General features: G+C 45.9%; 1 protein-coding gene across 1 annotated transcript in view; it reads right to left on the reverse strand.

Moving 5' to 3' along the window:
• ABLIM3 (actin binding LIM protein family member 3) overlaps positions 1-24,804 on the reverse strand; it is a gene marked incomplete at its 5' end in the record, with an annotated part of 67,138 nt that overhangs the window by 40,404 nt on the left and 1,930 nt on the right. The window contains 5 exons of the mRNA XM_083728202.1: positions 6,276-6,369; positions 8,967-9,093; positions 14,569-14,681; positions 18,787-18,970; positions 22,880-23,017. Coding sequence (XP_083584328.1) covers positions 6,276-6,369; positions 8,967-9,093; positions 14,569-14,681; positions 18,787-18,970; positions 22,880-23,017 — 656 coding nt within the window. The remainder of the gene's footprint in view (positions 1-6,275; positions 6,370-8,966; positions 9,094-14,568; positions 14,682-18,786; positions 18,971-22,879; positions 23,018-24,804) is intronic.

Genomic DNA, 24,804 nt, shown 5'->3' on the forward strand with positions numbered 1-24,804 from the left:
ATGCAAATGGAGTGAATGAATCACTCAGTTGCTTACAGCTAAAAGCAACAAATGTCTTCCTCCCCTCCCTGCTCCACCTTTGCAGAAATTCTCCAGCGCCTTCAGCGAGACACTCTCCCTGCTAATCTACGCATCCTCTGGAAGAGCTCCATGGAGATTTACGAGAATGTGTTGGCTGAGTCACTGCAAGATTTGCCTGTCACTAAAGTGATATGGGTATAAAATCAAATAACAGATTGATGCCATCTAATGCAATTGTGTCAAGGAAGCTGGCCGCTTAAGTCCAGAGACCCGCTCTCAGAGGAGAAGTAAAAGGTTCTGTGGGATTTGCAACCCAATCCAATGAGCCACTGGACTGAGGCGGCAGCTCATATAGGATCAAGCGCTAAGCTCCCAGTGCAAAAGAAATGCCCTTGGGCTGATCCCACTAGTGCAGCAGCATCCCTTGGCATCCATCACTTTCCACCTGGCCCTTGCTTCATGCTGCCAAATGGTACTGGGGGGGGGGGGGAGGAGACAGAGCCCCTCACCTTTCCGTCTGGCATGCTATGGTCTCTCCCGGTCTGTAGGAGGTATAGGGCTGGGACAATCGTGTGCTGCCCAATTCCACAATTAAGTATGGACCACAAGGGATGTGTGTTGGGGGGAATCCCTCAATCTCTTAATGAAAGAGCAAGATAAAAATAGGACAGAGAGTTTCTGCTAGGAATAGGACTGGTTTGTTTGTTTTAAAAAAATTGTGGCCGTTTCCAAACATTGCTGCTCGTTCATGCAAGTTTCGCACAGTGTCTGCATGATGTCGTCCTCATCAAAATTCAATCCCATATTACTTCTCCATTTAGTCTACAGTTCCTTTGGTCCAGCAGCCAACTTGAAAAATATGTCATAATTGCTTTTAGCTGGTTGCTTGATTTTATTGCTTTTAGTGATGTTTAACTGCCTTGGCTTTATAGTTTTGTTTATTTTGCACTTTGCTTTATTGTGTTTTATTACCTTTTGCTGGATTGTATTCATACAGTGAAACTAGAAGGGGCTACTCTTCCTTTTTGATTTGGTCGAAAACATTAAGAGACACGCTGGCCTTGGAACTAGAAGCACTTCTCTTGCTGGGTACAAAAACATTAAGCACACTTTCCCCATGGTGTTTTGGAGGCACGGTGAGTCAGAGGTTCCCCACCCCTGAACTAGATACTCTAGCCACCAAATCCAACCTGCCTTTTCTGGACTTGGTTTGACCGACAAGTGAAGGAAGTCCCTAAGCCATCTCAGCCTCTAGGAGAGGTGCAGTTTCCCGACAGACCAAATCACAACCACCTTGTTTATTTTATACTGATTAAAATTACAGTCATTGTGAGAGCCCAGTGCTGCCTACTATGAATACACTGCTCATTATAATTCAAAGGGGTGTGTGTCACTGTCGTTCTTTTAAGACTCATTAATCATCCATAGCTGGCTGCACATCTTAGAGCCATATGGGACAACCAGAGGCGTAAGCATATGATGGCTGATTAGGGCTGAGGATAGTTAGAGGCACACTTATGCCACACTTTGTCAAGAAGGATGATGGGAGCCTACTGCTTGGAGGGCAATAGGATCCTAGGCATTATTACCCTCTGGGCACCAAACTCCTGGGCATCCCCACCATCCTGTCTGATTTGTGATCACTGCAGCTAGCAGGCTTAGTCTTCCTAGGAGACACCACCTCCAGTGCTCAGCACGAGCAAGACAACCCCCAAGAGGCTGAATTTGCATGCCAAGATATGACTGGAAAAGACGGCAAAGGACTGTGCTCTGAATTTTTCTCAGAAGAAGAGGCCCACAGGACCTCTCCATTGCCCCATGGCTCTGCAGCCAGCGTTACGCAACACATCAGGCTCTCTTCTCCGCTTTGCATTGTGCTCCAGGGTCACATGCAGACTCTTCCCAGAGCCCAGCTGACCTATTTTCAGCCAATCCCATCGTCAGGATTAGACAAGGAGTTCCCCCTGACCAGGCTCCAGGGATCCCCCTAGAGAGACGCAATTCAGGAAATCAAGGAGTAAAAAGAAGGTGCTGAAAAAGGCTTGTCTCAAACGTTCTGGGAAATATGAAGGTCAGGTCCACTGTTTGTGTCTGTTTACAGCAGCATAGGAGGCAGAGAGGAGAGATGTTTCTGAAAACGTGTCCAAAAATTGAGACGCAGCAGCCTGGGAAGCTCACATTTGTTCTGTGTTTTCAGACATTTGGTTCCACTCCATGTCAGTAGTGGAAACTCAAGAATTTGCCTTTTGCAGTTGAAGCGAAGGGACTCTTACTCATTGAGCATGTCTCAGGAACTCAGCTCTGGAGAGCAAATCCAATGATCTTGCTCTTCTGGAAGTCTTCCAACCTGCTCTATGCATTCTGAAGCTTACAATCAGGTCATCTCTGCTACTGAGCTGCAGCAACATTTAAGAGGTTGCACACCTAGTGCAGATCAACTGGCCAAATGCTTAGAATCAAGGCACTCTTCGCAGTACTGCCCTCCTTTGTGCCAGGCTGTAAGATTAAAACACATTTCCAGGGCTGCTCTGCATGTCTTGGCTTGACTGTGTGGGGCAGACAGATGGGATGGAGGGACGACTGAATTGCAGCTGGCAAACTGACTTAATGCTTAAGCTCCTGGCCTTCAGAGGCTGCTTCATACGCTCTGGGTCTTAGGAGCCTTTTAGTGTGGGTCTTTGAACAGTCAGATGGTTGGATGTGTGGCAGCTCCATGTCAATTTCACTCTGGAGACAGGCCTTTATTAAAGTCTGGGAAGCAGATGGCCAGTGCAGGTGTGGAGAGGCAAAAGCTTGACATGAAACTGACAAGCACCTAACCATGCAAAAGTGGCGTGTCCATGGATCTTTCAAAGTCTACGAAAAGGATCGTCTGTGGCAGGACTGGCAGGCCTCATTAAGTCCCTGCCAGGGTTCAGTTTCTGAGGAGAGAAGTGCCAAATTCAAGCCTTCCATCTGCCTTCCTCCTTGTTCCTAAATTGATTGTGACAGGCTGCAGTTGCTCAGGGGAAAACTCTGCACATGCTCTGAGAAATTTTTCTTTACCATTTATTCACATATTTCAGGGATCAGATGTGGCACTGAAAACAGATTCTGGAGCTGAATCTGTGCCCCAGCATGAGCTGAACCCCATTTAAATTCAGTGGGTGGTATTCAACTAAATTTTATTCAGAACAGACCATTCCAATGAATGACTATATTAGGACCATTAATTTAAAACTTAGTTGAATGCCACTCAGTGGCTGCATGCTTTAGGGGAAATTAATTCATTTTCTCTCTCTTTCTTAAAAAAAAGGACTTTAAAAGTAATCTTCACTTATTCATGTTAAAGGAAGACCCAGCACAGTTTTAATCCACCTGGCTTGCTGTTTACATTAACGCAATGCTTCTGTTCTGCCATTCACTTAGACCCTTCCAACACCCTGGAGTGTCAACACTTTAATTATCTCACTCCACAAATCCTGTGGGTCCTGGAATGCTTGCCCTGGGCTCCCAAGTTTCTCTTTGCAGTCACAGCCTTCATCCACCATGAATTCCTTTTGCCTGCTAGCACATTGCTGCATGGCTAACAGCTGTGCAGGATTTGTTGCCACAGCAACAGAGAGAGGCAGGGTGTGGAACCTGGTGACAGAACATTCTCTCAGGTAGATGGATGGAGAGGAGCATCTGAGAAATGAGCTCATGTCACCTGGAGGGCAGGTAGGGTAATTGATGGCTATTGCAGCCACAGAGACAGTCAAGCAGCATTGCTGAAATGCCTGGGACTTGGGAGAGGAGATACATACCTAGGAAGCTGCCTTACAGTGAGTCAGATCACTGATCCACCCAGCTCAGTATTGTCTGCACTTGACGGGCAGCAGCTCTCTGGGATGGGAGACAGGTCTCCAGGATTTGGGGCTTTAATATTTCAACAACACTCTGTGCAACACCAAAATCTGGTCCCCCCTTCCATTGTTTGTCATTGTTGCAGTGCCTGCTGTGATACCCTCTCAGCTTGGCACGCAGTGCAGGCAAACCAGCCGTGCTCCCCTAAATACACCTCTGCTGGGATGTCAGACAGGGAATACTCCTAGCCCTACAGGAAGATGCTGGGGATCAAACTTAGGACCTTCTGCATGCAAAGCAGGTGCTCTAGCTCTGAGCTACAGTTCCTCCTTTTCTTCAGGAGCACTTGCAGGTGATCAGGAGTGATAGAATCAAAATCCCAAGAAGAAGGTCTTCTGTTGCAGGCTGGGAGCACAGATTGGGCACTTGATGGACAAAATGCCTGGCTACTTTTGCCTAATTTATTTACGCACTTCAAGAGGTTACCATAATATCATTTATACTGATCTGTGATGTGATCATATCTGGAATTCTGTGCACAGTTCTAGCTGCTGCATGCCAGAAAGGATATTGTAGATGTGGAAAAGGTACAGATAAAGTCCACGTACCCCAAAATGACCAAGGGACTGGAGCAACTTCCCTATCAGGAAAGATCTGGGACTTCTTAGTTTAGCAAAAAGGCAAGAAAGTGGGGGAAACACACAATAAAGGTTAATAAAATTATGCATAGTGGGGAGACTGTCGATAGAAGATGTCTCCCAGCCTCATACTATAAGAACCTGTGATCATCCAGTGAAGCTAAACATTGGAAGATTCAAGACAGATGAAACAAAGGACTTCTTCACACAGCACATAGTTAAACGATGGAATTTGTTCCTTCATTGCATAGTGATGGCTATCAACTTAAGCAATAGGCAAATTCAGGGAGGATGAACCTGTTCTTGGCTGCTTCTCATGACGGGGATCTGAGGTGGCATGACTCTGAATACCAGTTGCTGGAGAATAATAGCAGGAGTGGGCGATGGCGCTCATAGCCTGATTATGGGCTTACTTACTTTATCAAACCTTTATTAGGCATTATGGAAATAAAACCTTAAAAGAGAAAATAACATATAAAAGCCTTTTGATTATGGGCTTCCCAAAGGCATCTGGTTGGCCGCTATGGGAAACAGGATGGTGGGCTCGATAGGTCTTTGGTCTGACTCAGCAGTGCTCTTCTGATATGGGTCTGGCGCTTTATCAGAAGCTGAGGAATTCTGTGGTTACCTAAAATGTGTTGGTGCAAATTGGAGACATTTGCCTGAAATGGCTTCATTTGTCTACTTCATTTTGATTCAACAAATGTTCTTTTTCCAGAAATGAGGAAAGTTTCTAATATAATTTGCTGCTGACTGAGGAAAGAAGGTTGGGATTCACTGGCCAATCAAGTGGGATTCAACCTTGGCATTAACAGCACCACACACTAACCAACTGAGCTATTTACAACAGATACTGCATTCCTCATACCTTTTCAGTGTGTTTTCCTCTGTCATCATGAGGAATAGGAACAAACTTTCAGAAAAACCCCAATGATACTTGGATCTGGAGGATGGCACTACAGCCAACAGATTATAAATGAAAACGCACATTCCATGCTATGCAATTCACACACAGCCGTGCCAATTTTTAGCACTCCCCACTCCAGTTATATATAGACGTCTATATTTAGCATCCTCCAGGCTTGCCTATATAATCGTAATGCACAGTTGCTGATTCTCCTCCTGTCACTCAGATTCTGAAGTGCAACATACACCCTTACAGAAAACCAGTCCCTTACAACAGGGCTGGCAAACTAGTGGCCCTTCAGATATTTCTGGACTCCAGCTCCTATCATCCCCAGCCAGCATGACCAATGGTCAAGGAAGATGAGGGTTGTAGTCCAGCATCACTTGGAGAGCCAGCAGTCTTTTACCCCAGCTTTACACTGGTGACATGATTACAATTTCTATTTTACTTTTAGGGTAAAATCAGAGTCAGAGCCTAGACAGTGCCAGGAACAAAAACAAACAAAAACAAAACGCCAAACCACCTGACCTGATAGCCCTTCTTAGATCATTCAATAGTTATCCATGTATCCAGTACCATTTTTTTCTAGAAAAAAAGGACTCAGAACTTACTATGGACACCTTTCTTGTTGTTTTATAATGGCAATGGTGCCCACCTGAGAGGGGCCAGAACTGAGCTCCAGCTGAAAAAAAAGCCCTGCATGTAATCCCTGTGTAACGGGAAGTGTCACAAGTCTGAGTGGCACCATGTACCTTTCCTTAAGCCAGAAAGGGGAAAAAATAATGTCCTGTGTATCTCTTGCTAACACAAAGCTCAGCTTCCTTGATATCACAACAACAATACCATTGGTGTTAGAGAAAAGGCCCTGTCCGCACTGAACTCACCTCCAGGACTCTGCCACTGATGTACCGGTTGCAGGTCTCACATTTAATGCCAAATTGGGCATGGTAGTCAGATTCACAGTATGGAATGCCATCCCTGTGGGAAAAGATTCAGGCCATGAGGCTTAGAAGAGGGGAAAGGATAGTCAAGAATCTCCCCCCACCCCTCAGCAGAATTTCTATTGTATGATGCTGAAATGTGACCTGTGCTCAAGTGAAGGGCACCAAGGGGAAAAGCAGCCTGCCAGGAGCTTATTTTGGTGTCCAGTCAGAAACTCTAGTTAAGTTCACAAAGGCTGCTTTACATTATTGGGGTTGAGGAGGCTCCTTTCCCCTGATCTCAGACTTTCCACTCCTTGCCTCTTCTCGTCTCACTCCCCATGCTGTAGGACATATTTCCACCACAACTCTGCCTCCTCTTCATTGTTGCATTGCACAGGACAGGGAAGGGAAGGGTTATATGGAAGGTTTCAGCTTTGTGCCTCTGCACAGTTCCCAGGAGACAGCAGGAGGGCAGTTTCTAGGGCACAAAGGTGCTCTGTGGCAAGGGAGATGCTCACACCAAAGAGGCGTATGAGTCTAGACTCCTGCTTTTATTGCTCTCAAAAGGTTTTCAGGTACTTAGGTTTTTCCCCTGTTCCCATGGTCTCTTAGAACACCAGTTGTTCTAAGACACCAGTCACTCCTGGTGGTAGGATAAAACCTTATGGGACAGCTAGATTTTGACCTGGAGAGTCATTGCATAAGGGTACCATGGAACTAGTATTGCCTGAATCTGCTCCTAACCTGCTTTGACCCAGTTCAGAGACCAATGCAAGCATGGAGTTCTTTATGTACCAGGGTTTGCATCAGGGATTGGTTGAGCAGTGAATGAGCTCTTCAGGGGAACACTGCCCTAGCCACCTGCTCTCAGCCACGTTAGACTGATTCAGAAATACACACAAGGGGTGAATTTGGATGACCGTATATTGGCTTAATAAGCCAAGATCAGAACAAGCCTGCTGGCTGTGCACACACTCCCTTCAACCCTCCCTCTGCCATGGCAGCAAACAAACCAGGAAGATTTTCACTAGCTATAGTTTCCTTCTTCATACAAACTCGGAAACTATGGTTAACTGGTTTAGAACAAGGCAGGATATTCAGCCAAGTGTCATCATCTTAACACCTTTAAATAAAAAAATCTGTGGTGTGATTGCTACTCTATACACTTTTAGTTACAAAATCTGAAAAAGGATACTGTACAAAGCAACCCTACCATCAACACTGGAGAGTGTTGGGCTTTTCTGTTAAAAGAGGGAGGGAACCTGGAAGTGTACGTTGTTGGAGAGCGTTTCTTGCTCTTAATTTCAAGCCACGATTTACTATTCTGTCATGTTCTGAAGACATCAACTGCAGTTTCCTCATTTGTGCAAAATGAGAAGCTATGGTTAATGAAAGACTTCCAGATCTGTTTGCTCACTCTTGCAAAGGGAGGGGGGCTATGATATGGAGATGTGCTAATGATCTGAATGCAGTCTATACACAATGAAGAAGTAACCGAGTGCAGCGGCCATCCAAAAGCAAGAAAGAACTGTGGCCATGCTTAGCCCAATGGAGAGCAGGCCCCTGACTTATGCTTGAGCTCTGACATTGTAATCAGAGGGAAAAGCACGAGGAGTTTTGATAAAGGAGACTAAAGGAGGCAGGCAGGCAGGCAGGCAGGCAGGCAGGCAGGCAGGCAGGCAGGAAATGTCTGTAGACTTTTCTTTGAGGAGTGTTAAGTCTGACAAAACCTGCTTCACACATTACGCTTTCTACACAATCATTCATATTTGTTTAGGAAAGGGAGGGGGAGGGAACTTGTAAAATATAATGGTTGAATTGCTATGTGACTATTATTTTATTTTATTTTATTGGCCTGCTGCGTATATACTGGGAATCAAACTCAGCTCTCAGAAAGACATCCACACGTTGTGCTAGCACAAGGATTTGTCTTTGTGTGAAAGGATTCAGAAGATCCTTTGCCCTATTATGCCTAGATTACTCCAGGGCTAAAAGTGTCCATTGATTAACCAGTGTGTATTGAGTAATTAAATCACTAACTGCACAGTAAAAATGTAATGTGGCTTTTAAATGGGATTCTAGCAGACGCTGTCCAGTGACTTTCAGTACTGATGGCAGTTTTACAAACAATTATCTTGAGGGAATTTAAGATAGCTTTACTGCCAATGAAAGTAATTTCTCTGCATTACTCAGTCAAGAGAAAACGTTGTTCTCCTTATATAGCCTCAAATATTTCCTGGCACTGTCTATAATGTCACAGCTTCAACTCTCACCCATCTACACATAGGAGATAGGTGCAGTATTTACTGCAGCAGTCCTCTGGCCTGTCAAATGACTTTTGTAGGAAAGGTGATCTGCTGGTTCCCTCCAGGTAGATGCAAAAGGAGGCTGCATATCTTTCCCGAGAAAGAGATGTGCAACTCCCCTCTTTGTGCATTACACAGGGAATGAAAAAGAAGAGGTACAGAAGAGGCACTCTTTCTTTCACAGCTTGGCTGCAAAATACAAAGTTGAACGAGAGATGCCAGGTGGTGCAGCCTGGAGACCTTCTCCAAGGGCACAGGTCAAATGCTGAGCTTTGAAGCAATCCCCACCCACTCAGCAGAGAGATGAGGAATGTGGACCAGCAGGCCATGGGGAGGAGACACGCACTTGCTGATGTATTCTCCAGTCAGGACGATCCCACAGGTTTGGCACTTGAAGCAGCTGACATGCCACTGTTTCTCCAGGGCCAGGAGAGACTGACCTTGCTTGATCTCCTCCTTGCAACCTGCACATTCTGGGAAGCAAACGAAGCAGAATTAACAACACAGCAGCAGTATCCTGAACAGTTTAAGAAGCAGACACTGAAGGACAGCTGTGCCTACCAATGGGATCCTGCCTTGCAGAATCATGGACAACACTATCTTGAATGACAGGGCATGCAGTAAAGGGTACAGACATCCTGGGAGCCCTGTGCCATTTTCAGGGTCCTGTCCTAATTTAATGCAAGGAGTAGCTATTTATCTAGCACAGCAATGAAGGACCTCAGGGCCAGGAGGGGAGTATAGCCCTCCAGGCCTCTTTGTCTGGCCCTCAGAATTTTCCCTATACCCCTCACTAGACCTGCTTCACATCTTTTGCCCGGCTGGAATATGTCCTTGAAATCTGATGATGCCTTTTTCTTGCCTGAATGGAGGAAAAAAGAGGGATGTATGTGTAGAAACTAGCCTATTTGCCATGTCACAGGGAGGTGACATGGGGGAGTCCTCACCAAAGGACCAGGAGGTGTTGGCCTTACACCAAGCCCTGGGTCAGGCTCCATCAGGGGTGAGGAGCCAAGGTCTCATGAAGAGGTAAAGGAGGGGCCAGCCACACTCAGGGTCAGCTCAGCCTCTGACATGAGGGAATGGCAGATTGGAAACCTGTCTCATCCAAAGAAGTGCCTGGCTACAGACAAGGGCTCCTCAGGAGTAAAGGTCTCCTTGAGAGGAAAGCCCTCCTCTGCAAGAAGGCAGGTGATAAGAGTCAGCCTCTGCACATTCTAATCACGAGCTGTTCTGACCTTGCTGCTTGCCTGACCCTTGTTGTAAGCTCTGCATGTTTGGACCCTGACCTTGGACTGGCCCTGGATGCTCAGGAGCCCAGTGAGAACAGGGCACTGCTTTACAGAGGGGGTTTTTGCATTAGTGGCTCTACCCACTTTTGTGTCTGGGTCCGGCCTATCACAGGAATGTGGGCCCCAGAAGGTTGTCCAGAAGGGAACAGTGGAGAATGGCACAAAGTGGCTCCCAAAATAATTCTTGAGCTACAGCTACAGCTACACACACACACACACACACACACACACACACACACACTTCCTTTAAAAAATGCAAGCTGAAAGTTGTCAATATTGCTCTCAGCCCTGTGCTGAACTGAGCACCTAGGGCAGAAAGTGAACTTCCTGTTTTAGGTCACATTTGTTGAGCCTGACTTGGTTTTCCACATTTTACTGCTGGCAAGTAGTGTGCTTATATAATAGGCCTGTGGAAAGAACGGCCACATTCCAGCTGGCTGCCAATTGCTTCCTCTTCCTGGTGAATTTCTCCTTGCCGTTTCCACTCCTGAGCCAACTGCTCAAACCAAGCCAGATGTGGCTATTCAGGAGCACCTTCCCTTTTGAACCTAACCTAGGAGCACCTGGCACAAGGGGAAAGGAAATCAAAGAAACAGAGGTGGGGCACATGAATGGAGCTTCTACACACCACCAGATGCTTGAGGGAACCATGGGCTCCTTTGTTTCATCTCCATGCCCCATTGAATTATTTTGCTCAGAAACAGGCAAAGTGGTGGTTGACATTCTGCTGGCAGCCCCCACCTACCCCATGTCTCCCACTAGTAGAAATGGAAGGGCATTTTTCGACGCAAGGCAACATTGGAAGTGCTGTTCCCTAACCTCTGTCTGTCTTGGCCATGTCTGGCCCATGGTGTTATTTACCAGCTTCTTTTCCCTTTCCCATTTCCCTCGCTGTCTGTCGAGACCAGTGACAGGAAGCACATGGGCTTGGAAGCCATGACCTTGACTGTGCTCTGACAGGCTCTTTCCTCCTGTCCCTTCAAAATCGGAGAATCCCCCAGATTTCCAAGTAGCCGCTTTGCCACATGGGTTGCTGCCCAGTTAGAAGACGGGCTGATCCTTTTGGGAAATCAATTCTAGCAACAGCAAGTGCAACAAAATGCCCAAAGGTGCAGAGGTGAAGGGGGAAGGTGCAGAGGTGAAGGGCAGTGCTGCTGATGCTGCCTTTCATTTGCCACACCTCAAGAGTGCTGGAGGGAGAAAACGCGAAGCAGATCCTCAAGCTCCGTTTGCTGTTCCTCCTTCTCTCTCTCTTCACTAATCTGTCAATGCTACCCTCAGGCTCGCTGGCTGCTCACCCTTTTTTGCTACATTCCACTGCTAGGAAGGCTTAGGGGAATCTCCAGCTATTTTTAAAAGCGTCATACAACACTTCAGACAAGTTTGCTCTGGATCCTGGACGAAAAGGCAGTTAATCACGAAAGCCTTATATGTTTTACAGCAGCTAGCAAAATGATATTAAACCCCCACAGCAAAATGTTTTGCCTTTATATATTGCGGGGCGTTCTGACCTAGGTAGCCTTTGCATATACAGTACTCTTCCTGCCTCCTTTTCTGAAACAACTGTGAGGTGCTGTTTTAGCAGCACCAGTGAGTGTGCATTAAGAGCAGTGGCTAATATAGGGGGAGAGAAAGAGAGAGAGAATATGTCACTGTGTTTCACCCGGACCCATCCTGAATGCTGCTTGCAGCTGGTTATGAATAATCCATGCTGCCCTCAAGTAACCTGAGCTACACAGCCAAGGAGAGGAATATATGCAAGAGTGGATTTCAGGGGAGGATGTGGTCTTCAGGTGACCTGATAGTGGTCTAGGGCATGGAGAGGGAAGGGTGGGGTAGGGGGGCAGAAACCGCATAGTGGCCTTCACTTGGTTTCTCTCTCCTGGGTCTAAACAGGTTCCTGGAAATCAGGCACAGAGGGAGGGGAAGAGAAGAGAAGCATTGTGCAGATTCAGCAGGCTCTGGGCAGCCAGTTTGATTCACAGCACCTGGTTCCTGAGTTTCCAGTAGCAGAAACTGTTGGCTAACTAGTCTGATTCTGAGAGTTCGGTTATTATTATTATTATTATTATTATTATTATTATTATTATTATTGCTATAAGGTGATAATTAGAACCCAGAGAACATCTCATTGACTTAATAGGAAATACCTTAGCAGAGTGATTTGGTTTTCTTACATGCTATGTACACAATTACATATGTGTGATGTGCAATATTACATGTGTGCCACATGTAGTATTAATATTATATATATCCCCTTGGTGTTACAAGTATCACAAGATTGGAGGCAGGGCCAGCCAAAGACATTCTGAGCCAGGAAATACAAATGACATCCCTATCTTAATAATTAACATGGGGCCCACAATTCACTGGCAAGTTCTCCTCCACATCCCTCATTGTAATGAACTACTATGCCCTTGCTCAGTTCCTGTTTCTTTTGAAGTGGCTTGCACCCTATAGGTCCAAATCTGTCTGTCTCCAAGTCCAATAGCATGAATGGAGTCTAAAATACAGATTGAAGCAGCTGTTTCACTTTGCTGCATGGATGGAAGCTGTTTGTAACTCTGAATTATTGGGATCTGAAAGGAGGACAGCTGCCAACTTCATCATTCCAAAAACTCCAGGGACAAACTCCAGCCAAAGATGCCATGAAAGATTTTATTGCATTTCAGTGACATCGTTTGATCAATCGGAGTCATCGTCTCATAATAAGGAAGGACAAGACGCTGTGATGTCTGGGTGCAATCACTTCTTGGAGTGGATGCAGAAGCTGGTAAAGGAATATTGTTGTCATCAAGTACACATTTCTGCTATCTCTCTGTTTCTTTAGTGGTTGTAGATAAATTAGATTCCAAGCTATAGCAGGCCTCCTCTCCTTTGATAGCATGGAGAAGATTGACAGATACAGCTGTGCCCTAGCTTCTGCCTCCCATCCAAAGGAAAGAAGCTGTGCCCTAGACTGCATCTCACAAGATGCCCTCCATCTTTCATTGCCAAGGAAAGGCCAATAGTCAACCCTACCCTGATTTCCCACCCTTGTTTCCCTTTACAGGGCATCTCTTTCCTATAGACCAGGGGCAGGGGAGCCCATTGGCCATGCTGGCTGGGGCTGATGGGAGTTGGAGTCCAACAACATCTGGAGGGGCACAGGTTTCCCCATCCCAGATTAAGATCCTCCACACCTGCTAAAATGCATTTGCTAACCAGTCTGGAGGTTATCAGTGGGATACAGCAAACAAAACAGCCTGGAGGTCAGCTGTAGCCTACAGATCCAGCAGCCAAGACAGAGAGAGCATGTCCTGATATTCAGTTGATTTGGACATATAAACATGGTTAAGTTTTAGGCATAAAAAAATCAACCCTGGATCAAATGGTCACAGTGCAGATATACACACTCATGCCTTTGGGAAGATTCAGGGAGCCAATACTGAGGAATCCTTGTGGGCACCAACATCTTATACAGTGGTACCTTGGGTTATAGGCGCTTCAGGTTACAGATGCTTCAGGTTACAGACTCCGCTAACCCAGAAATAGTGCCTCGGGTTAAGAACTTTGCTTCAGGATGCGAATAGAAATCGTGTGGCAGCGGCGTGGCAGCAGCAGGAGGCCCCATTAGCTAAAGTAGTAATTCAGGTTAAGAGCAGTTTCAGGTTGAGAACGGACCTCCAGAACGAATTAAGTTCTTAACCCGAGGTACCACTGTATACATTTGTATATATATATTAGTTAAGTGCACAAATTTGGAATTATATTTCCAAATGCAGCTGTATAATAAAAAGGGGGAGGGGTCTACTGAAATGCGACTGTAAGTTTGACTTTCTCTTTTAACACTGCCTTCTTTATGTACTTCTGTTATTGTTTCTTAAAATATGTATTTTAAACCATCCTTCATCAACTAACTCTCAGGCTGGTCTACATGCAGACCACATTCTCAAACATGGTGATATGTATATACAAATCTATTGAAACCAATAGGTACAAGTGCTCTCAGTTGGATTGTGTTCAGTGTTGCTCGTGTTTGGCAGTTCCCTGCAGCCTGGTCAGGAGCAGGCTGTCACCGGGGGACGACACACACACACACACACACACACACACACACACACACAGAGTTTTATAATCATTTTGACCTGTTCTTTCCTTTGCAATCAATGTGTCTAAGTAAACACTAGAGAACAAGAACATCTGTTGCTTCCACACTGACATCACACAGCCTGCACTGCAACTGTGCCCCCAAAAAGTATTGTATTTTTTAAAGAGTGATCGCCATTTAAAACAGGAGTAGAGAACCTTCTTCAACCTGAGGGCCACATAATTCTCTGGACAAACTTCTGAGGACCAGATGCCTGTGGTGGGTGGGTCCAGAGGCAAAACCGGGCATAACATTGAATGTGAATATTCCCTTTGTACACTAGTTTCTCCACAGTCACATAACCCTCTCTATTCTCCACCCAGGCAAGCAAGAAGCACTCGAGTTTCAGGACACATTCCAGCCCAGCAAAAACACGCAAGGAGTATGCAAAGTGGAGCCAGTCAGAGGTGTGGCCTGAGAAAGATGTACAGCCTGGGGAGAATCTCAAGGGTTCACATCAGATGGAGGTTCTCCACACATTTACGGGCAAAGTATAAAAATAATGAGGTAGGATCTGTTGGACTTACGGCTTGGTCCATGAATCTTGATGGGTTTGTTGCTGATCAGTGAATGGGAGCAGGTTTGGCAAACGCAGTCCTTGCCACTGAATGTGACTTTGTCTCCAATGGGGAACGGCTTCCTGAAAGAAAGGCGAACCCAAGAAAACATCACAAATACTCTGTAGGACTTCAGATACCTATGGATCCCCTCTGTCAGTTTGCTAGTTCTTCTTCTTCTTCTACAGCACCTCACACCCATCATTGGATCTATGCCTCTTCAAGCTATCTCCAGGACTCACTGTTGCTTCCTCTGTTTTTCTTTTATTTTTAAACCTTGTTCCCCCCTCCTCTGTATGTTGCTTTTGAACATGGTATTGAAAATTTGGCCACCTAATGAGAAGAGAAGACTCCCTGGAAAAGACCCTGATGTTGGGAAAGATGGAGGGCACAAGGAGAAGGGGATGACAGAGGACGAGATGGTTGGACAGTGTTCTCGAAGCTACCAGCATGAGCTTGACCAAACTGCGGGAGGCAGTGGAAGACAGGAGTACCTGGCATGCTCTGGTCCATGGGGTCACAAAGAGTCGGATACGACTAAACGACTAAACAACAACAACATTGAAAATTTTAATTAGAAAAAGGGGACATTGCTCCATTCTCAATCTCCCCCTGTGTTGCAGTATTACTAAAATTCTGGGACAGGCCAATTTGTTGTGTTCCACATGGGTCAGGCATCTCCTATTTCCCCCTTCAACATCTCTGTCATTTTGTTGTCTTCCTTTATACCCTACTTCCCTTCTTTTTTAAAAAAGTTCCAGAGTCACTCTAGAAAGTAGTACTGTTAATATCATTCTCATTGCTTCTGCAACTGAGCAGAACCAATGGCTCAACATCAAATATTATAGCGACAGATTTCATGATCCTTATAACACATCTGAACATTTCAATTCAAATATCAATATTTGGTTCACAACGATGAAGGTCTTATATTTTTTTAACAGAAAAAAAAATGAATATTGCAGAACTAGCAATGCTCTTATTTGCATATGCAGAAAACAGAGAAGTATGTGCACAAAACTCAATGTAGAAAAGTTAATGAGCAGGAACACACACGCATCAACTTCAACTGTAATTTGGGAGACCTCACACATGTAGGCAGAAGGCATGTGAAAAGAAGCATTCCCTCTGCTTCTAGGGTGGCCAATGTGTCATGCAAGGAGTTACCAGGAGTCCTTCATGTTATGAGACAAAAGGAAAGATTCCCCTCCCTTGGGCTCCTTCCCCCCTCCCACAACACCTACAAATAAAAGGAAGTTGCAGGGAGGGGGGATGAGATGTGCCATGACCCCTATAATAACAGCAATGGGCAGACTTTGACAGCCAGGTATATTGGTAGTACAATCTGCCTGGGGCAGCGTGTGTGCCCTGCGCCTGGGGGCAGGGCGAGCCACCCATGGGGTGGGGCAAACTTGGACCGGATGCTCCGTGGGGGCTCCAGAGTCTGCCTGGCTCCTCCCACTCAGCCGCCCTACAGCAGCGGGTGGACCGTTTGGGGCGCGTGGAGACTGTGGAGAGGTGCGTGGCTCAGGCATGCTGCAGGCCCTGTGGTGAGTGCCGCCCACCATTTTGTCACCCCTCCTCAGTGGTGACACCCGGGGTGGCCTGCCTCCACCTTGCACCCCTTCCTCCACCCCTTTATCTACACACTCACACCATGCTAACTCCCTGCGGATACACAATCTGGGTGCATGTTTGTATAGTCAATTTAGCTCCTGTGAAGCAGCAGCTATGACAGTTGCTTCATCATGGATTTGAGAATGCCAGTGGTAGTAGCTCAGTTCACTTTCGCCTACTCCTCTTTCCTGTTTGTTTAAGTCATGAAGATACTCAATGGTTCTGAACACCCCAAGAGAAACCGTGGAAATATTACAATGGAAGCTGTTCTCAGAGATCCTTTTAATTCAAAAGGGTTAAAAGGTAAAGGTAAAGGTACCCCTGCCCGTACGGGCCAGTTTTGACAGACTCTAGGGTTGTGCGCTCATCTCACTCTAGAGGCCGGGAGCCAGCACTGTCCGCAGACACTTCCGGGTCACGTGGCCAGCGTGACGAAGCTGCTCCAGCGAACCGGCACCAGAGCAGCACACAGAACGCCATTTACCTTCCCGCTAGAAGCGGTACCTATTTATCTACTTGCACTTAGGGGTGCTTTCGAACTGCTAGGTGGGCAGGAGCTGGGACGAACGACGGGAGCTCACCCCGCCGCGGGGATTCGAACCACCTACCATGCGATCAGCAAGTCCTAGGCTCTGTGGCTTAACCCACGGCGCCACCTGCGTGTTAGTACACTTTAACTGCCCTGTTCTATTTACACTCAAGGTAGTAAAGGATAAAAAAGGAGCACAATCATAAGTAATTCCACCTCTACCCATGTATATAGGTGAAGCAAGGATTCTAATTTGGCTGGTGACTGCAAGAACACAGCAGCAGTTCATCAGATTTCAGTATCCTGAGAGGAAAAGATGGGATTTTGCACGTGTTGAAGAATGCAGAGCAAGTGCTCCTGTCTATAAAGACACAAGCAATCAAACAGGCATTTGGGGAAAGTAATTGGGGGGAAAGAGGGGAATATAGCTTGCAGCAAAGGATATGCCATTGAGGAGAAGGGAAAGACCTGCACACCTGGTCTATACAAACAAAACTGTATGTGTTAACATACCCTGAACATTACATGCTTGGATTAATTTCAGTTTAACTGAATAGTTAATCACCTTGTAGAACAAATATATTGGGTGGCATAGGACTTCTAGAGAATGCCAGTTTTGTAGTCTGGGATCAGAATGGTTGATCTGTTTCTCATAGGTGGAAGCAGTGATCCCTATCCCATCAAGTTTTAAGCAAAAGAAGCTGTATATATAGAGAGGTAAAGTTACAGACTGTCAGGCACCAGGGGTCTCAAATCACCAGTGCCACTATGACAGCTGAACAGAAGAGGCTGAAGCTGTCTTTGCAAAGTGACCCACAGCATGCCAAAGTGAGACAGGGCTTTCCAAACTGTATGTATGACCTTGATCTCCTCAAGAGTGACGTTTAAAGCACATGGCTTCCCCAAAGGATTCTGGGAACTGCAGTTTGTTAAGGGTGCTGGGAAGTGTAGATCTTTGCGGGGGTAAACTACAGTTCCCATTATTCTTTGTGGGAAGCCATGTGCTTTAAATGTATGATGTGTGTGCAGCCCATATCTGAGCAGCAGATCCACCTTGATCAGCTTGTGCCCAATGTCCATCTTGACGTACACTTACACCAAACCGCAGCTTGTTCAATCTGTTGTCTCACAATACAGGGACAACTTATACATTGTCAGCAGCGTCATAGCTGCTTGTACACCTTTCCTGGCAATGTTTGAAGGGAAAATATTGTGTGGGTGCCAACATTGCTATGTGATTCCCTCCAGCAGACCACAGCAATGGTGGTGGCAGTGACGTGTGTGTGTGTGTGTGTGCGCGCGCGCGCGCGTCGCACAGCTAGTGTGGCTAATTAAAGACTAGCTTTTCCTGTCACTCACCCTCACCCATCTTTCATTTTAATGCTCTCCTAATGCACTCCCAACACTAAGAATGACAAATTAATAGACCTGTCCCTCCAGAGTATATCTGAGACCTAGAAGAGTTCATAGCTCCCACAGTAGCTTCACCATTCCCTTGGGACATTACTTATCCCCCCTCCCCAGTTGCAGGACCATCTATCCACTCTCAGGCTAATGATTGGCTAGTCTAGTCATACAATCTGACATCCATACTGCCAGAATTAACCCCTTTTTTGCTTGACATGCTCTTGATCCTGCAATGGGGCACAATAATAAGTCATAGAACCAGTTATTGCCTAATGACACATCATGCAGGTATGTACTTTTGAATGTGCAGGTACCCACTGTTCTAAGAGTGTGTATAAATATTTTATTTCATATTAGTTTAGAGAAATGAACACAACGCATGTACAGCTTTTTGTCATTGTGAAGAACGCAGGCATCTTCCAACCAGACTGTGCTGCCTCATCTTTAAGGGAATATCCTCTTTCATTGCCCTGGCACTCCCCAAGGTGGAAGAAAAGGAGGTGCGGCATAGAGCAAGTTTCTACCACGCCATATCTGCACATCCCACCATGTGGATTCAAGCACCTCAAGCTTTCCGTTCGGGGTTCTCACTTATGAATGGGTTGCCCACAATCGCAGCCAAACATTCCACTCACCTGCACATGCTGCAGACAAAGCACTTTGGGTGGTAGGTCCGGCCCAAAGCTGAGATCACCTCTCCTGTGATGAAGTCTTGGCAGCTATCGCAACGTGTGCCATAGAGCTTCTGGTAGTCATGGGTGCAGATGTATTCCCCGTTTTTAAAGAAGAAGCCGGACTGAGCTAGGTCACAGCCACACACTGCAGAGAGGGAAGCACACACAGACAGAGAAGGGTCAGCTTGTCAGTTATCTTTCCCAAAGCTGACCTGTTCTTCTAAAGCAGGGATGGGCAGAAATAGAATCACATAATTGTAGAGTTAGAAAGGACCCTGAGGATCATCTAGTTCAATCCTGGTGATGCATGAACATGCAGTTGTCCTATATGGGGACTGAACCTGCAATCCTAGCATTATCAGCCCCATGCTTTAACCAGTTGAACTATCCAGCTTTTAAAAAAAACAAGAAGGAAGGTTTTTTTGTTTAGGTCAACAGGTTGCTGACTCCCAAATATACAACAGCAACAACAGGATGACTTTTCCCTTCTAAATTAGGCAGCTGAAATGAAGCAAGGATTTTTATGTGAAAGGATGTTGAGCTCAATGCAGTTCTGATACTGAGAATATATTCGGAAGGCTCAGAACGCTCTCAGGCGCAGCTTGTTCCTTAATTCCTGTTCTTTAATGTGTTTCTTTCATGCGGGACACTGAGGTCCAGCACCGAGGGCCTTCTGGCGATTCCCTCACTGCGAGAGGCCAAGTTACAGGAAACCAGGCAGAGGGCCTTCTCGGTAGTGGCGCCCTCCCTGTGGAACGCCCTCCCACCAGATGTCAAAGAGAACAACAACTACCAGACTTTTAGAAGACATCTGAAGGCAGCCCTGTTTAGGGAAGCTTTTAATGTTTGATGTATTACAGTATTTTAATATTTTTTTGGAAGCCGCTCAGAGTGGCTGGGGAGGCCCAGCCAGTTGGGCGGGGTATAAATAATAAATTATTATTATTATTATTATTATTATTATTATTATTATTATTATTATTATTTCCTGAGGTTCTGAGTAAAAAGCAAAGCGGGCCCCACAAGTCCAATGTCTGACTGCTACAACAGAGTTGGGGGTGCACTGACAGAAGGAACATTCCTTGGTCAGAGCAAAGACACCGAGTTGGGAAAGCAAGCCTGAGAACGTTTCCTTGGGCAGTTTGGATGTGTTCGTTCTTCAGGGTGCCTACCCTTTAAACCCAACAAAACGAACTAAAGGGCCAAGCCCCACAAGATGTCACTGTTGGGTTGCTGGCAAGGTCCAGGATAAAAAGAGAAAGAGAAAGCAGGCAGGCCTGTTTTGGGGAGATTTGTGCCCTGCTGAGAGAGAGCCCTTGGCTGCTGCTTTGGGAAATTGTCTGTGAGCCTCGGAGCATGACGGCAACAGACTTTGCCTTCTTTAATTGGACATTAGCAGACAGCAAGAGGGTACCTGGGCAGAGCAGCCTGGCAGAGGGAAGTCTGACCTCTGATCAGGCGACAGGAGATTCATGCCATCCATCCTGCTTCTCAGCGTGACGCTGGGGCATCGTATCATTAGTGGCTGCTGCTGCAACAACCATAAGAGAGAATGGAAAATGTAGGCAGTGGCATTCCCTGTCTTCCTAGTCTCCCTGTGAGGTGACTGAGAGAAACTCGTCACAAAATGGACAAATGGCTCACTTACCAAAAAAACACGCACACACACTTAGACTTATGGAAAGAAGGCGAAGATTTGACCCATGGCTTTGGACTGCATCTTTTCAATGTGGTTGTGAAGGACCACATCCACAGCATATATTTGAATGCACTATGGTACCACTTTAAACAGTCAAGGCTTTCCCCAAAGAATTCTGGTGCTGAGAATTGTTAGGAGACCCCATTCCCCTCACAGAGCTACAAATCCCAGAGGGGCTGAACAATCAACCCCTCCTCGCAGTGAACTCTGGGAATTGTAGCTCTGTGAAGGGAAGAAATTCTGATTGGTGGAAAGTGGCTGGAAAGGTGTGCCCTGCAGTTTGCCCTGCAGTCCCTAAGACAGATTGCTGCCCTAGTATGGCTGCAGCACATGAGGTGACTCGCCTAGGGTGACATGCTCCATAGAGGGCAGGAGATCCCAATCTGGCCTTTGCGACAGCTTCCAACTCAGCTTCTGGTAAATGGAAGATGCAGCCAAAAGCTGAAACCTGTGAGCTGCGATGGCACTGGTTTCCTTCCACCCTGCCAGGCACAGGTCCGGATTTAGGGGGAGGTGAGTGGCACATCTTGCCTCAGGTGCCAAAAGATCTCAAACTAGCCTTGCTGGCAGGTGAATATGAGAGCATATAGACCTGCTTGATTCCCTCTTATCCTGAAGGCTGTGAGCACCTCCAGATATGATGGCTTGCCTAGATTTGCTGGTTGAAACCTGGTGAACCACACATTCCTTTTAGTATTGATGATGGAATAACGGACTGCGCAGCCCCTGCAATTCCTGCTTTCTCACCTTATCTTGGACCCATGAACAAGTTTTCTTAGGAGCCATTTTCTACATGAGCTCCGCACACAAATGTTCAGAGGTTTGGAGTGAGCAGCAGGACAGGCGTGTTCAGAGCCCATCGCTTCAGCATGTTCTGAGCCCATGCTGAGTTCTGCTAAGACGTGAGTGTTGGGAAATACTCTAGCTCATCCTTGCCCTGCAGATGGAAGGGTGGCTGGGGAGGAGCAACGTTGAGATGTTGTAAAACTTAATGGCCCAGAACGGATGCGAAAGGGCTCCTTAATGCAGTTATTGAAACAGCTGCTCTTATGAAGGGGCAGTAACCGGATCTATAAATTTTACAGTGGGAATTGTCAGAGCTAGATAAGGCACCCTGTTAATTCCCACTCTTACTGTTTTCCACAATTTATTTTAATTAATTAATTAATTAATTGATTGATTAAATTTATGGTTCGCCCTTCCTCCCCAAGGATCCCAGGGTGGCAAACGAGTGATAAAGCAATGCATACATCTTAAGAGCATCTTTAAAACAATCTCAGTACAGATGCTGACTGGGAAAGAGCTCAACTTTAAAGGCCTTTTGGAAGAGGAAACTTTTCAATAGGCACCAAAATATGGCACCTCTTTAATATTTAAGGGGAAGAAGCAAGTTTTCCTCGCTGCGTCCAGCACTTCGCTCTTGTCTGTGTCTGGCATAAAAGTACAAAAAGGCCTTCATGAGAGGCTTTGCATTTCACCACTGAACCCCTGCAAAATATTCAAAGTGCATGTGCCTTTTTTGCTCTGCAATCTCTCATCAACAAAAAATAAATAATAGCAAAATAGAAACATTTGGCGACTTTCCAATATTTGCAAATATCAGCTTCAGCTCTAGCCCTAATGCAAAAATATGTGATTTGAAGGCTGCAGCATTCTTTCAGACCTTCCAAGTGCCTCTATTTTCCAGGGAGAGTTCTGGATTTACAGCAGCCATCTCGGTTTCTGATTTGATCCTGGAATGTCCTGCTTTTCCTTAGGATGTCCCTATGTTAATTGGAGAAATGTTGGAGGGTATGCAGTTATGCAATCCCCAAGCCATCACAAGGCAGCCATGTATAGGGAATTTTTATAATGCTTAATGTTTTATTTTGTTTTTATATATGTTGGAAGTCGCCCAGAGTGGCTGGCACAACCCAGTCTGATGGGCGGGGCCTAAATAATAGAATCATAGAATCTTACGAGTTGGAAGAGACCTGGAGGGTCATCTAGTCCAGTGCAGGAATCTCAGCTAAGCATCCATGACAGATGGCCATTCAACTTCTGCTTAAAAAGCTCCAAGAAAGGTGAGTCCACCACCTCTCCCATGGGCAAAAATTAATTTATTGTTGTTATTATAGAATTTTCAACGGAGATATGTTGAAAGGTATGTTCTTTGCCTTTCCTCATTGTCACAATCAGTAAATGGACGCAGTAAATCCATAAGATTCGGACAAGTGTTGAGTGCTTCTTAAATGCTCAACTGAACACTGCCTTCGCTTGTGAAGGGCTTGATCCTGTTGAATGGGGAGGAATGCCTGACTGTAACCTTTGTGTCCTTTTTGAACAAGGCAGCTAGTCATCCCCTAAAGCACCTACCTTGGCAGGTGAAGCATCTGATGTGGAAGTGATTGCTCTGGACACGCACCACCTCTCCTTTACACGTATCTCCGCAGCGATAACAGTGGATGATGGTGGGACGGCCCCCAGGGTTGTACGGGTTTTGCTGGAAAGGAACTGCTGGGGAATAGAAAAGGCAGAGCTTGTTAGCAAGCATTCAGGATAGTCAAGAACAGCCAGCTTAGATAAATACATGAGCTGATTTCTTTCCTTGCAGAATTTAGTGTGCAAGCTATAGGGCCGAGTGCAGGCTGGTGCTTCATTTCACGTATTGTTTTGGGAAGTGCAAATTAAGTGGATTTGCATAAAAAAGCAAACAGATCAAAAATCTCTCCCATTCTTATGCAAAATAAGGGCCTCAGCTCTGCACCTCTAGTCAGTCAGAATTTCAACATTCAGTAAAGCAGTTTTGGGTGGAGCTCTTTCTTCATCCCCCCCCCCCCCGCATCTACCTCTTCATGAATGGATGTGTGTGTGTAAAATGCTTGATATTGGTGCACAGTTTAAGGCAACACTGCTTGAGGGTGGAGGTGGGGGAAGAAAGACCATAGGATCTAGACATTCTTGAAGAGGGCTGCCTTTCCGAAGAGATTCTGAGTTCTCCGGGGAATTCTCACATCAAAAGTGAAGGTCAGATTTGCCAAGGTTAGTCTGACTACTAGACCCTGAGAATTCTCCAGGGAAGCATCTGATGTATCTGTCTCTGAGCCCTTTCAAAGTAGGCGGCCGAGACCCCCTGGAGAATGGATTGAGAGATAAGGGCTTCCTAACCCTTCTGCATCTTGCAGAGCGCCCTTGCAAAGGGAATAGTTTTCTCTACATCTGTTTCTCTTTCTTTGATGCTTGTTCAGCAAAACTATGTATTCTGCAGACCACAGAGGGTCTGTCAACATAACCAAAACCCCACAACCCCAAACCATGCTCTTATTAGGGAGTATACAGTACCAGTAGTATATATATCTTTTGCCATGTAATGGTGGTGGAGGTTAACTTTGCTGCTCAGGGATGATTCCCTTCTTGTAAACAGGTAAGCTTTTTAAAAAAATTATTTGGCACCTTTTGACTTTATTTATTTATTTATTTATTTATTTATTTATTTATTTATACCCTACTTTATTTCCCAGGTGACTTCTAAGCACTTTACAAGTATAAAACAATTGCAAAATTCACATGCACACACACCCTCTCTGGAGATGTGCACTCCTGTGCTACAGAGAGTGAGTGTGTAGCCTGCAAGCGACTACTAAGGGGAAAAGATATAACAACAATTCATCAAACAGCACTGAGGAGGGTGGGGTAGGTGCCCACAACAGTCTAGTCTACACAGTGCCAGCAATTGCAGTGGAAGTGCTTTCTATAGGAAAACGCTGTAAACATTGACAAAATACTGTGATGTGATTGCTCATTCAACATGCCTGCAATAGAAGCATCTTTTTCCCATGGATCCCCTAAAACAGACTGTGAGCACAGACAGCATTCAGAGTATGAGCTCAGACATACCCACAAATCAATTGAGTGGCTTTGCATCCCTTTCTGCATCAACCACTAATTTCTGGTCCTGAACTACAAAGGCCTCTGCAGCCATTTATTTCTGTCCTCATTTCCTGACATGTTTCTGGCTCTAATCTTTATTCCTCCAACCACCATCTCCTGCTTCCTTCCACAGCTCTGCTGTCCATTCTCTCTTGCTCCCTCTTCCTTTCCCCTAGAACTCCCTCCCAGAACATTCCCCTTGTGTCACCTCCCCCTCCACCACTCTCCCTTCAGATGCCTCCTTAACAGCCCACTTCCCTCCATAAAGGTCTTTTCTCCTTCTTTCTCAGCTGAAACAAAGCCAAAGTATGCAAAGCTGCGCTTTCCACACCCACTACTTGCTAGCCTTTTAGTGGCCCCTCTCTTGGAAT

Source organism: Podarcis gaigeae (genome assembly GCF_964106915.1).
Source record: "Podarcis gaigeae genome assembly, chromosome: 2".
In the NCBI taxonomy this organism is placed as follows: domain Eukaryota; kingdom Metazoa; phylum Chordata; class Lepidosauria; order Squamata; family Lacertidae; genus Podarcis; species Podarcis gaigeae.